The sequence below is a fragment of the Alligator mississippiensis genome, chromosome 8, assembly GCF_030867095.1.
Source record: "Alligator mississippiensis isolate rAllMis1 chromosome 8, rAllMis1, whole genome shotgun sequence".
Lineage (NCBI taxonomy): Eukaryota > Metazoa > Chordata > Crocodylia > Alligatoridae > Alligator > Alligator mississippiensis.
The window spans coordinates 35,401,453-35,415,304 of NC_081831.1; the positions used below are offsets into that span (position 1 = coordinate 35,401,453).

The following is a 13,852-nucleotide window of genomic DNA, read 5'->3' on the forward strand; positions in this document are numbered from 1 at the left end:
GCATTATAATTTATAATAGTACAGCAGTATTGGTTAGGGGGATATGATTTTTTTTTCATTCTCCTAACGACTAGCCAGGCCAGGAAAATCATACCAGAAAAATTTCAAATTCCATGCTACATATACCAACGGCATTAATTTATTTAAGGTTATGGTCTTGTGAGGGGATTAATAGGATGAAATTGTGAAATAAAAAAATTAGGTGGAATATTATACAGTGGCTGAAGAGAGTAAATCAATAGAGAGATTTAGGATTCAACTAGAAATAATTATATACAAGTTTTATTGGGATATAGAAAATGATTTTCTGAACATGAAAACAAGCAATGAATAAGCTGATTCTTTACCTGTGGTCAGAACACTACCCACGATCATTTTCAAATTCTGAAATTGAATTAAACAGTAGGAAATAAACAGCTAAAATCAGTAACTCATTCCCATTGCAAATATATTTCTAAAAAACACAAACTCTCTTCTTTTCCCCCAGAAGATTTGATGGATGCTGTAGATGTTCCTACCAACTATATTTTATGAGTATTTGTGGGAAGAAAAGAGAAATGTCTAGCTACATGTTGGTCATTCGCATGATCTGCAGAAACTCCTGTTCGTTCACTTCTCCATCTCCATCCATATCTGCTTCATCAATCATTTCCTGCAGGACAGTAAAAGGCAGAGGCTGATCAAACATCTCATAGAGCACATCTACAAGAAACAATACTGTGCAGGTGTTACTGCATTTATTTAGCACTGCGCTAATACTGAGCTAGTACTAGCAAGTACTAAATAAATGCACAGTAACCAGAGTCACTGTGCAGAAGTGCCAGCGAATGTCTTTAGGTGATGCTACTACACAGTAGCCTAATAATACTGCACAGTAGCGTATTAGCACTGTCCGTGCTGTAACATGCTACTGTTTAGTATTTTTCAGCTAAATAAAGTAAATCCAAACTACTGCAATCCTACTGAAGTCACTGGAGAGGGCACAAGCACAACACGGAGGAAGAGCTTAGGAATTGTGAGTGTGTCTACATGTGCAATTAATGCACAAAAAACTTAGTGCATGGTAAAATACTATGCAGTAAGCTTTCTGTGAGAGCATGTCTCCATGTGCACCAGACAGAAGCAAATTTGCTCCCAAAAGGAGCAGCTCAGGGCAGGAATACTCCTACTTGCTGTCCCACCATATGGCAGTCAGAGGCAGCTCTAAGGTCATTGAATCATAGAATCATAGAAAATTAGGGTTGGAAGGGACCTCAGGAGGTCATCTAGTCCAACCCCCTGTTCAAAGCGGGACCATCTCAAATTAAATCATTCCAGCCAGAGCTTTGTTGAGCCGAGCCTTAAAAACCTGCCAAGAAAGGAGATTCCACAACCTGTCTAGGTAACCTGTTCCAGTACTTCACCACCCTCCTAGTGAAAACATTTTTTCCTAATATCCAACCTAAACTTTCCCTGCTGCAACTTGAGATCATTGCTCCTTGTTCTGCCACCTGTCACCACTGAGAACAGTCTAGCTGCATCCTCTTTGGAAAAATCCTTCAGGTAGTTAAAGCCTACTATTGAGTCCCCTCTCGGTCTTCTCGTCTGCAGACTAAACAAACCCAGTACCCTCAGCCTCGCCTCATAAATCATGTGGCCCAGCCCCCATACCAGTTTTGTTGCCCTCTGCTGGACTCTCTCCAACTTGTCCTCAACCTTTCTATAGTGGGGGCCCAAAACTGGACACAGTACTCCAGATGTGGCCAGTGCAGAATATTGCACTTGTCCTTGTTGAACCTCATGAAATTTCTTTTGGACCAATACTCCAATTTGTCTAGGTCACTCTGGAGTACTATGTCCAGTTCTGGACACTGCAGTTCAAGCGGGATGCGGACAACCTGGAGAGGGGCCAAAGAAGACCCACTCATCTGACTGGAGGCCTGCAGGGAAGGCCCTACGAGGAAAGGCTAAGGGACCTTAACCTCTTCAGCCTCTCCAAGAGAAGGCTAAGAGGAGACCTTGTGGCAGCGTACAAATTCATAAGGGGAGAGCAACACACAGTAGGCGATAATCTGTTTACCAGTGCACCCCGGGAACAACAAGGAACAATGGCCATAAGCTACGGGAGAGTAGGTTTAGACTGGACATTAGAAAAAAGGTCTTCACAGTCAGGGTTGCCAGGATCTGGAATGGGCTTCCAAGGGAGGTGGTGCTCGCCCCATCCTTGGGAGTCTTCAAGAGGAGGCTGGACTGGCACCTGGCTGGGATCACATGATCCCAGGTTTGGTGACCCTTTTCTTGCCTGCCAGGGGCAGGGGGTCAGACTAGATGGCTCGCTGAGGTCCTTTCCGGCCCTAGAATCTATGAATCCCAGCCCTACCCTCCAGTGTTATTTACTGCTTCCTCCAGCTTGGTGTCATCTGCGAACATGCTGAGGGTGCAATCCATCCCATCTTCCAGATTGTTAATGAAGATATTGAACAAAATTGGCCCCAGGACTGAACCCTGGGGCACTCCAGTTAATACCATCTGCCAACTACAACTTCATCAAGGAAACCATTACCAGCATCCTAACAGAAGGTAATGTTCGGAGAGATAACCAACACAGCTTCGTGGTGGGTAGATCTTCTCTGACCAACCTGATTTCCTTCTATGATCAGGTGATGCATCACCTGGACAAATGCGAAGAGGTGGATATCATATTCTTGGACTTCAAGAAAGCCTTTGACATGATGTTCCATGATGTCCTCATGGAAAAATTGGGGAATTGAGGCCTAGACCATTTCACAGTCCAATGGCTGGGGAACTGGCTCTGTGAACAGACCCAGAGAGTGATAGTTGATGGAACCAAATCAAATTGGTACACTATAACCAAGGCTTGGTGCATCCCCCAAGGCTCCATTCTCAGACCTGTATTCTTTAATGTGTTTATAAATGACCTGGACTCTGGTGTTATAAGCAGACTGGCTAAGTTTGCTGATGATATCAAACTATGGGGGAGTGCACCACCCTAGAGGATAGGCTGGAGATCCAGGCTGACCTCGAGAGGCTTACAATGTGGGCAGATCAAAACCTGATGGCATTCAATGCCAAGAAATGCAAGGTGCTCCACCTTGGGAGAAAGAACCCACAGCACACTTATAGGCTCAGCAGTGCTACACTAGCTAGCACCCCGTCTGAAAGAGACTTTGGAGTCATGATTGACCCCAAGATGAACATGAGCCACCAATACAATGCCGCAGCTGGCAAAGCAAACAAAACTCTGGCCTGCATCTTCTGATGCATCTCAAACAAGACCTGGGAAGTCATTCTCGCACTGTACTCAGCCTTGGTGAGACTACAGCTGGAATACTGTGTCCAGTTCTGGGCTCTGCAATACAGAAAGGATGTGGAGAAGTTTGAGAGAGCCCAGAGGAGAGCCATGCAAATGATTAGAGGACAAGAGAGAAGGCCTTATGAGGAGAGGGTGAGAGACATGGGACTCTTCAGCCTAGAGAAGCATAGGCTCAGGGGTGACTTGATGGCAGCCTATAGGTATATAAGGTGTATGCAAAAGGAACTGGGAGAATGTCAGTTCACCAGCGCACTCCTTAGGAGCAGTAGGTCCAACGGTCACAAACTCTTGGAAGACTATTTTAGGCTGGACATAAGGAAAAAATTCTTAACTGTCTGAGTCCCCAGGGCCTGACTCCAGGGACTGTCTGAGTCCCCAGGGAATAGACTCCCCCTAGAGGTGGTTCAGGCACCTACTCTGAATTCCTTTAAGAAACTCTTGGATGCCTATCTTGCTGGGATCATTTGACCCCTGCTGACTGCCTGCCCCTTCCAGCCCTAATGTCTATGAAACTAGACATTAAACAATTCATTACTACCTATTGAGCCCAACAATTCAATCAGCTTTCTATCCACCATACAGTCCATTCATCCAACCCATACTTCCTCAACTTGCTTGCAGGGAGTTGGTATCAAAAGCCCTGCTAAAGTCAAGCTATATTATGTCCACTGCTTTTCCTGCATCCATGGAGCCAGTTATCTCATCATAGAAGGCAATCAAATTGGTCAGGCCTGACTTGCCCTTGGTGAATCCATGCTGACTGTTCCTAATCACCTTCTCCTCCAAGTGCTTAGAAATGGATTTTTAAAGACTAGTTTCATGATTTTTCTGGAGACTGAGGTGAGGCTGACTGGTATGTAATTCCCTGGATCTTTCTTCTTCCCTTTCTTAAAGATGGGCACTATATTTGTCCTTTTCCAATTGTCTGGGACCTCCCTTCAATCACCAGGAGTTTTCAAAGATAATGGCCAGCAGCTCTGCAATCACATCAGCCAACTCCCTCAGCACCCAGGCCCATGGACTTGTACACATCCAGCTTTTCTAAATAGTTCCTAACCTGTTCTTTCACCACTGACAGCTGCTTACCTTGGCCCCAAACTGTGCTGTCCAGTGCAGTAGTCCAGGAGCTGACCTTGCCGGAGAAGACCAAGGTAAAATAGGCACGGAGTACTTCAACCTTTTCCTCATTATCTTTCATTTGATTGCCTCCCCCATTCAGTAAGAGACCCATACTTTCCCTGACCTTCCTCTTGTTGCTAACATACTTGTAGAAACCCTTCTTGTTACCCGTCACATCCCTTGCTAGCTACAACTCCAATTGCGCTTTGGCCTTCCTGACTTTATCCCTGCATGCCCAGGCAATATTCTTATACTCCTCCCAAGTTGTTTATCAAAGCTTCCACTTCTTGTAAGATTCCTTTTTGTATTTAAGCTCACCAAAACATTATCTGTTAAACCAAGCTGATTGCTTGCCATATTTGCTATTCTTCCTGCACATTGGGATGGTTTGTTCCTGTGCCCTCAGTAAGGTTTCTCTAAAATAAAGCCAGCTCTCCTGAACTCCTTTCCCCCTCAGACTGGCTTCCCAGGGGATCCTGCCCATCAGTTCCCTGAGGGAGTCAAAGTCTGCTTTTCTGAAGTCAAGGTCCATACTCTGCTGCTCTCCTTTCTTCCTTTTGTCAGGATCCTGAACTCAATCATCTTGTGGTCACTGCTGCCCAATTTGCCATCCACTTCTACATCCCCCACCAATTCTTCCCTGTTTGTGAGCAGTAAGTCAAGAAGAGCATGGCTCCTAAGTTGGTCTCTCCAACACTTGCACCAGGAAGCTGTTTCTAATACTCTCCAAAAACTTCCTGGATTGCCTGTGCACTATGGTATTGCCCTCCCAGCAGGTATCAAGGTGATTGAACGTGATTGAAGGTCAAGGTGATTGAAGGCCCATGAGAACCAGGGCCTGTGATCTGGAAACTTCCACTAGTTGTCTGAAGAAAGCCTCCTCTACTTCCTCCTGGTCTGGTGGTCTATAGCAGACACCCACCACAATATCACCCTTGTTGCTCTCCCCTCTAACCTTAAACCAGAGACTTTCAACAGGCCTATCTCCAGTTTCATACTGGAGCTCTGAGCAATCATACAACTCTTTTACATACAGCACAACTCTTCCTCCTCTTCTCCCCTGCCTGTCACTCCTGAATAGTTTGTACTACTCATCCATGACAGTGCTCCAGTCACGTGAGCTATCCCACCAAGTCTCCGTTATTCCAATCACATCACAGTTCCTTGATTGCGTGAGGATTTCCAATTCTTCCTGCTTGTTTCCCAGGCTCCATGCATTCATGTACAGACACATGAGGTGACTAGCCAATTACCCTACTTTCTCAGGAAAAATGAGGCCTCCCCTGTTGCCCTCTCCTGCTTCTACTTCCTCCAGGTCCTGCTGCTTCCCCACTTACCTCAGAAAGGCAGGGGACACCAGGGTCAGGCCTGGGCTCTGCGGGGCAGCTGTTTCCCAGCCCCATGCCCCAATCCACCAAATGAGGCAGGGGGCTGGGAAATTATCCCCACCCCTGCAACTGTTTCCCAACCCCCTGCCCCAATCAGCTGGTGGGGCAGCTGGTAGCAAGCCCCGAGATGGGTGGGGAATCCCTGCCCAGCCAAGGGCTGACTGGGAGCTGTCCCGCCAGTGGGGCAGCTGGCAGCGAGCCCCCAACTGGGTGGGGAATCCCCAGCCAGCCCCTGGCTAAGCATTAAAGCAAGAGCTCCCCAGTCCCAGACATGCTCGGCTCGCCACTCCTGTGGGGAGCCAGGAGCCCTGCAGCACTGGGATAGGGATGGGGCAGAGAGGATCCTGGTCCCTGCATTAATCAGGTCCCAGCTCCTGGGAGGAGCCAGAAGCTGAGCAGAGCCAGGACTGGGCTCCTTGCTAGTGTGGCTGACTTGTTCTTGGTCAGTGTCTACACTAGCCCTACTACGCAGTAACTTCTGCACAGTTATTTTAGTATGTGTATTTACAGGTACAGGCAGTCCTCGACTTACGACTTCTGAGTTACAATGAACAGCGCTTACAACATTTATAAATTTCCACCCTATTTCAAGGTTCCAACGTGGATTTTGACTTTACGGCGCTCAACATTGCTGCCTCCAGCTGGTAAGTCCCTTGTGGTGAGGAGGAGGAGTTATAAATAGAAAACATAAAACAATGCATAATTTAACATGGCCAATCATGGTTTTATCCCTGCTGCGAGCAGGTTTTTGGGTTGAATATGGCCACTTCTTTTGGGTCTTGTGATCCTAGTTGCACTGCTCAAACAATTACATCTCCTTTCTGAAAAAGGTAACCTCAACTAAAAGCCAGTAATGTATGCTAAATATAAAGCAGCTGAAATTTTACAAGTCATTGAACTGCAAGAATTTAAACAGATACACCTAGACACAATCAGAACCCAGCAGCGTATTTTATGGCCATAGGATGTCTTATTAATAAACCATTACCAGAAATCTCTGCCTAATAACAAAGTACATGAGGAAAAATCTAGCTAGCAGCTACTGGCCTTTTTTTTGATTCCTATGTTGATGTTTGGATCATTGTTTTTTGATCATGCTTTGGAAGCATATAGTTAAACATACACAAGGATTCATCAGTACATACATTACATCTGCTGGTACATACAGTATATGTCTACATGAGATGCTTTACTGTGCAGTAGACTAATCTACCATGCTGTAAAACATCATCATGGGTCTGTCTACACAAGACGATAAATGCACAGTGAACTAATTCTACTGCACATTAGCATGGCAGGCAAAAACCATGCTAATGTGCAGTAGAATTAGTCTACTGTGCATTAGCGTCACAAAAAGAGCATGTGCTGGCGCTACTGCATTTCTTAGGGGACAGACTCTTGTCCTCCTGCAGTAACACAGAACATGTCATAGCAGACCCTTTCTGTCAAGTCCAGTATCCACCCTTTGACTGTTACCTGATGCTTCTGATGAAGGTAAAAATTCACTCTCCTAATTTGTAAACCATAACAGAAACAAGGAAAAGCCACTAGTCAAGTCAGTTGGATTCAGAAAACTGTACTGCTTACCTACTACCTAAATTAAATTCCCTTGAAACAATGACTCCCTCCCAAGTAAAGTGCTATGCATTACCAACCTGCAGTTCTTCATCTGTAAGATTTTCCCCAATCTCATTAGCCACACATTTGAGGTTTTCGAATGAGATTTTGCCAGTTCCATTCTGATCATACAGCTTGAAGGCTTTCAAAATGTCTTCTTTGGAATCTGGCTCCGACTTTAAAAAAAAAACATGGAACAAGGTTATAAAACCGTGACGGGGAGCCGCCTCCTGCAATTCTCTCTGGCACACATTTGACTACTAGTTTTAGGAATCAGAGATGAGAGATAAGTTTGCCACTGTAGAGTTTATTTGTTGTCACAATTTTACATTTCTCACATTTTTTAATGTTTTAATTAAACACGAACAAGGTTGCCTGCACACTGTAGGAAAACCAGAGCTGGTATCTTGGCAATGCTTCAGGTAAGAATTGAACCTTAACCAGTAGGGCAGTGCCTAGCAAGTATTCAAAGTCACAGGCCAGAGCAACCCAGCTTGGGTTCCAAGTGAGCCAGTGTTCTGGCCCAGCTGCTGCTGCCACATCTCCTTGGCTACAGCATGGGTACAGCTCCTTTCAGCCCAGGCCCAGAGTAGCAACTTGCTACCCAGCTCCAGTGGGGATGTGATCAAAAACCCCTGCCCCAGGAATGCCACCAGAGCTCCCTGCTTTCAAAGCGCCCTGGCTCTTCAAACCAGATCCAGTGTTTCTGGGCATCGTAAGTACTGATCCCTACTCTAAGAGTTAAGGCAGAGCCAAAGATGGTACTGATGGTTTTAATGGCTCTTCCAAAACAGTTTTCCTTTGGATATTATTTTTCTCTTGTTTATTCACTATAAGACTATATAAGTTAATTACTGCCTAAATAGTTAGACAACTTACTGTACAATAATAAAAACTTTGTAAAAAGGAAGAGACATGTCAACTGTCAAATGAGCTTCCCTCCATTTCCTTCCCTCTCATTCTCTCTCTGTCTCTCTGTCTCTCTCTCTTTTAGTATTTCATTCTGGATAGTATTTTGAAAGGAAACTGCTGAACTCTTTCCTGTTGGATTCTAAGTGCCATTAACTGCCACTAAAGACACAAGGAAATGAGAGTTTTTAAAGGGTGATTAGACCCCTGCTGATTAACCTGATTTACATACCATTTTCTGAGTCATTGCATGCAAAAATAAATCAAAGTTGATCTTCCCAGACCCTTCTTTATCAACTTCTGATATGATTTTCTTCATCTCATCTTTCTTGGGTTCATAGCCCAGAGCTCTTATGGACACCTGCAATGATGGATAAAAATAGGGTGGCATCTCAGTGGGCAATATGAATAAAAGCAAAGGGAGGTGAAAGGGACAGTTATACCCTAAGGCATATCTGGAGCCTTGCAGTGACATGGTATTATTGTTGTTGCTGTTATTGTTGTTGTCTTTGTTGTTTTTTGTTGTTCTTATTATCATTATTATTTATATTATAGCTGCTGCTGCTAATGATGACAATGATGATAATAGCAGACAAACAGCATGTCAAAGAGCCAGTAAACTGATAGAGCAATGCTTTACTGTGCTGGAGGTACCTTGTTTTCCTCTTTTCATTACATTGCTTATGAAGTAAATGATCACCAGAAAGTACACGTCCTGGTCTCTGCACACCTGATCATAAGTGTTAATAAAGGATCAGAAACCATGTTGCAAAGGGGAAGATTCAAGGAGCTCAATCTGCCCTGCTTATCAAAAGGAGGTGAAGGGACAACTTGATTACAGTCTATAAGTCACTATATTGGGAACAAATCTGATAACAGGGGGGCTCTTAAATCTGACAAAGATAGAACACAATCTGATGTCTGCAAATTCAAGCTAGACAAATTCAAATTTGAAATAAGGTGCAATTTTTTTAACAATGAGAGTAATTAATCACTGAAACATTTAGCAAGGGTTTTGATGGATTTGCTACCACTGGAAATGCTAAATCAAGGTAAGGTATTTTCCTAAAGGATACACTGGGCACATCTACACATGTGCTTTAATGTGGATTAGCCTATTTTAATGATCATTAAAGGGTCACAAAAATGCTCTTTAGCTAATGTCCATTAAAATAGACGAATGCACCTTTCTCTAGTACTTCAGAATGAAGGGAACTTTTACATGAGCTCTAGATGGAGAGGGGGGTGGGTGGCACTTTAATTAGAGGGGCTCCAAGAGCCTCTCTAATTAAAGTGCTGCCATGTCTCCTGTATCAGCAGCCCCATGCTTAAAAATGGTGGTGGGGATGTTTAAATGAAAACTCATTTGTTGAGCGTTAGTTCAAGCACCCCCACCACCATTTTTAAGTGCAAGGATGCTGATACATGAGATGCAGAAGGCTGCTGGAGCGTAGCAATTGCCACACTCCAGCAGACTTGAGTAATCAAGTCTGCTCTGATGCACTGGAATTCCAGCACATCAGAGCAGCCTCTGAGCTCACATATAGGCACCCAGAGGTACTAGGCTTAATGCTCGTTACCCAAAGTGCATTAATGAATGTGTAGACATGCCCACTAGTGTCAGCCAAACAGGAATTAATTAAAAGAAGTCTTACGGCTTGTGTTAGGCAGGAAGTCAAACTCAAGGTTCACAATTGTCCTTCCTGGTCTTATAATTCAGGAATCTATGAACTAGGCTAAGGAATAGCCTGAGAATCATAAAAGCTATGATAGCTTTTTTTTTTCATCAGTATGGGCTATATACATAGGCAGAGAAAATACAGCTGCACCTGACTTCTCAGAACCTCTTAATTAAATTCCTACTATATAGATACGGGGTGTTCAACCACTGACCTGTGGTCCTGATTCAGCTCCAGTGCCTTGCCATCCAGACCACAGGGCTTCTCATGGATTTGTGGCCCTGTGCACTAAATCCCATGTGCAGGGCAGTACATGGCCTAATCCCAGTGTGCAGTGGAGGTGGCACTGGCCATAGAGCCCAATCTGAGGTGGAGCTGGCATGGGGACCCAGGGCCCTGAACATGGCAGAGGGACTGGAAGCAGCTGGCTCAGGGTCCCAGAGCTCAATCCCTGCTTGCAGGGCCAGGTGGAGGCAGCACAAGATCCTGGGGACCTGAACACGGCACGCTGGGCCAGGTGGCAGAGTGCCCCGGGGCTCCAATCCTGGCACATGGAGATCAGCAGAGGCAGCACAGGATCCCAAGACCCCGATCCCTGCATGTGGGGCTGGGAAGAGGCAGCACACAGTCTGGGGCCCCAATTCCCGCATAGGGGGCTAGGAAGAAGTGGTGCAGGTTCCTGGGGCCCCAATCCCAGCATGCAGGGCCAGGTGGGGGTAGTGCAGTCTGGATCCAGGCAAGCAGGCCTGATCCTGTGACACGGGCTCCACTCCAATCTGGCCCACAGACCGGCCCTTCAAAATTCATTTGACCTGAGAGGCCAAAAGGTTGAGCATCAATGATATATATTAACTTTATGCAAGAAATAGGGCACAGCAGAAAAGATCCTTAGCTGGGACAGGAAATAAGACTGCTTGCATGATGGCACTGTGAGAGTCCATAGATTCTACCTCAAATCCAAGGAGCTGACGAAGTCCCCAGATCCATGTTTCTGACTAAGCTTGATCCGTTATGCCATCAAGCAGTGCCAAGTGCCAGACAGCATGGAAATGAGGTAGTTACTCTTACCTGCCCCAGGGACTCAAAGCTGCTTCTGCTGCAGAGTAATCTGGCCCACCCTGGTTGGGGCTGCTGCTACAGCACCGGAGATTCCCTGGAGAGCTACCCTTCTGGTGCCCATATAAATGAGTGCCTCAGGCTTGTACCCAGCTTGCCTACCCCTTGGTATGCTACTGCCTTCAAGAGCCATGTGGGAACAGGAGAGGCAACCATAAGGAGACTTAGTGAGCAGGTGAGCAGGCCTAAGTGCAAGGAGAATGGAACTGAGAGAAACCCTGAACTTCAGAGTGGCTTGAAACAGTTATTTAGCCTTAAACACTATGGTACAGACATATCATGCTCTCTGATGATCTAGGCCCTTCCCTGATGACCAGTTTACTTGTGATTTCTTGGTAAAGACCTTGCCTTCAAGTCTTTAACATCGATCGTGCCAGTGCCATCGGTATCCAGCAAATCAAAGGCTTCTCGGAACTGTTGTTTCTGTTCTTCAGTAAGTATCAGCTTGGGGGCTGCCTTCTTCCTTTGGTAAATTGTCCCTGCTGATGGTTTCTTGAAGCTGGAAGCCTTAAAACATTAGTGAAAGAATAACTGCAACGATTTGTGTGGAGAGAGGGTTTAAAATGTGAAAGAATTTCTTAGAGTGATATCTCTTATGGACCAACAGCATTACATTCAAAAGCATTAGACAAGCTTTCAAATGCAACATTCTTCCTCAAACCTATGGTTAACCAGGGCTGCAGCAGAGGCAATGCACTAAGACACAGACTTCTTGTTCTGCCTTTGTCAGTTGGATTGAAGAGCCCTCTGTTCTCAATTTTTTTAATCTTGAATAGTGTGGGCAGTATCAGATCACAAATGCTGTGTGCTGTTCTGCTCCCTACATCTCAAAAAGGATGTCATTGAATTACAAAAGTACAGAGATGGGAACCCAAAATGATCAGACGCCTGGAGCAGCTGCCATATAGGCCAGGAGAGACTAAAGCTCGGACTCTTCCGTATGGAAAGGAGAAGGCTGAAGGGGGATATGACAGGTCTATGTGCAATCATGAAGGGTGTGGGCCAAGTGAACAGGGAACTGCTGTTCACCAAATCCCAGATACGAAACCTAGGGGGCACCCACTGGAATTAGGGCCTTGTTACATGGTAATTTGGGGCAGCTTCTGGAGCCCTTAACCCCTGGATTGTCTGCATATGAACACCTGAAACTGGTTTAGAGCACTTGTTAGGTGGCTCAAAGTGACATCCCTCCAGGACAGGATTCTCTCTGAGATGTGTTACCCAACTCACATTAACGGGCAGCCACCCCACCTGCACCTCCTCCCCCCAGCCTGGACTGCACCCACCTCCCCCGCCCCGGCACCCCGGATCCGGCCCTGCCCCCTGCTTGCTGTGGCTGCCCAGCCCGTCTGTGTCAAGGCGCAGGCAGGGAAGGATTGACCTGCCCGCCCGGCTGCAGCTGCCCGGCTCTCTGGTGGGCTCAGCCGAGAAGAGCGGCAGGCGGGTCGGTCACCCCTTCCCTGCCTGCTTTCCTGGGCCGCGCGATGCGGGCAGCCCAAGGGGCAGTGCAGGGCCCCGGGGCGGGGACGGGGGACGGGGGCCGGACCCGGCCGGCAGGCGCGGGGGGCGCTTGCACCGAGGTGTAGCCTAGAGCGGCCGCCCACCGGCGGGCGCAGCGCGAGGGGGCGGCGGAGCCCTGCCCTGCGGGAGCCGCCCACGAGTGCCAGCCCCGGCCCCGGCGCTGCCGTGCGCAGGGCGCAGGGGAAGCGGGACCGGGGCCCCTCGGCCCAGGCGGCTGCATGGCGCCGAGCCCTGTCCTCAGGCTCCCGGTCCCGAGCGCGGCGGCGGCGGTGGCGGCCCGGCCCGGCCCCGCCCAGCTCCGCTCTCACCATCGCGGCGCAGCGGCCACGGGCTGCAGGATCCTGACTGGGAAACCGGCAACAATTTCTGCTCACCCCATTGGGTAAGTGCTTCGAGCCGTTGCCGTGGCAACCAAGCTCCCCATTGGCTAAGGTGGGGGGGGGGACTCGCTGGATGGCGATTGGCCAAACAGCGGAGAGGGCGGGGTGCAGAGCGGCGTTGATTGGCTGAGGCGCTGACGCGGGAAGAACGGGGCGTTCCAACGGGTCGGTGGGAGCGGGCTGGGACACCCGCGCGCTTGCGGCTGCAGCTGCGGCTGGCCGGGGCGTGTGAGCGGCGCCTTCGGCTCGCCCTTCCCAGCGGGCCTGCAGGGGTGGGAGCCGCATCCCTCCTCCGGGCCGCGGTCCTGTCCGCACAAGCCGCGAGTGACACCGCAGCCGGGAGAGCGGCGGCCGAGCACCTCCAGGCTTGTAGCGTCTCGGAGCAGCCTCTGCCCGGCGCGGCGACTGGCTTTGTCCGGAGCCTTGAACTTCAGCGCTGCATTGCAGGTGGCCGCCGGCACGTTGCGACAGGCTTCCTGCGCCGGCTTCTCTCCCTGCGGTGAAGTTGTGTCCCAGAGCACGTGCTGCGTCCGGGAGCCCGACCGATTGCCCGACACGTGCGTTTTCTCTCTCCCATCACGGGCCTTAAGGACAGCGGAGATGAAGCTCCTGTAAGAACCACGTGCCTGGCAGAACCACGGCGGTTCTCAGGACTCGCTTCTCAACTCTGCTTCTCTTGGGGCCCATCAGGGCCTGCGCCTGGACAAACCTTGTGAGACCTCTTTCTTTGAGCAGGATTTTAACAGGAGGGGTTACATTTCGAGGCATTGTTTGGGGAGTTTGTTGCTTATTGGATATAATTCTATTTTA

General features: G+C 48.0%; 1 protein-coding gene across 2 annotated transcripts; it reads right to left on the reverse strand.

Annotated features, from left to right (window-relative positions):
* Window positions 1-254: 254 nt before the first annotated feature.
* LOC102562612 (centrin-1-like) lies at window positions 255-13,591 on the reverse strand. Of its 2 annotated transcripts, XM_006258429.3 has the most exons (5): window positions 12,971-13,586; window positions 11,490-11,648; window positions 8,579-8,707; window positions 7,476-7,613; window positions 255-652 (listed from the first exon to the last, which is right to left on the reverse strand). In XM_006258429.3, exons 1-5 carry the CDS (start codon window positions 13,325-13,327, stop codon window positions 566-568), a joined length of 870 nt encoding a protein of 289 aa, XP_006258491.3. In that variant the 5' UTR covers window positions 13,328-13,586; the 3' UTR covers window positions 255-565. The 2 variants fall into 2 exon arrangements, with proteins under 2 accessions (XP_006258491.3, XP_059588605.1); XM_059732622.1 differs by lacking the exon at window positions 11,490-11,648 and having other exon boundaries at window positions 12,971-13,591.
* Between the last annotated feature and the right edge of the window lie 261 nt (window positions 13,592-13,852).

Excerpts from the sequence above, each read along its gene's own strand:
- LOC102562612 (XM_006258429.3), bottom strand. The coding sequence starts at position 13,327 with ATGCGGCTCCCACCCCTGCAGGCCCGCTGGGAAGGGCGAGCCGAAGGC. Across the intron at positions 7,614-8,578 it reads ATGCAATGACTCAGAAAATG|TCGGAGCCAGATTCCAAAGA; the intron begins GTATGTAAATCA and ends TTTTTTTTAAAG. Across the intron at positions 653-7,475 it reads TTACAGATGAAGAACTGCAG|GAAATGATTGATGAAGCAGA; the intron begins GTTGGTAATGCA and ends ACTGTCCTGCAG.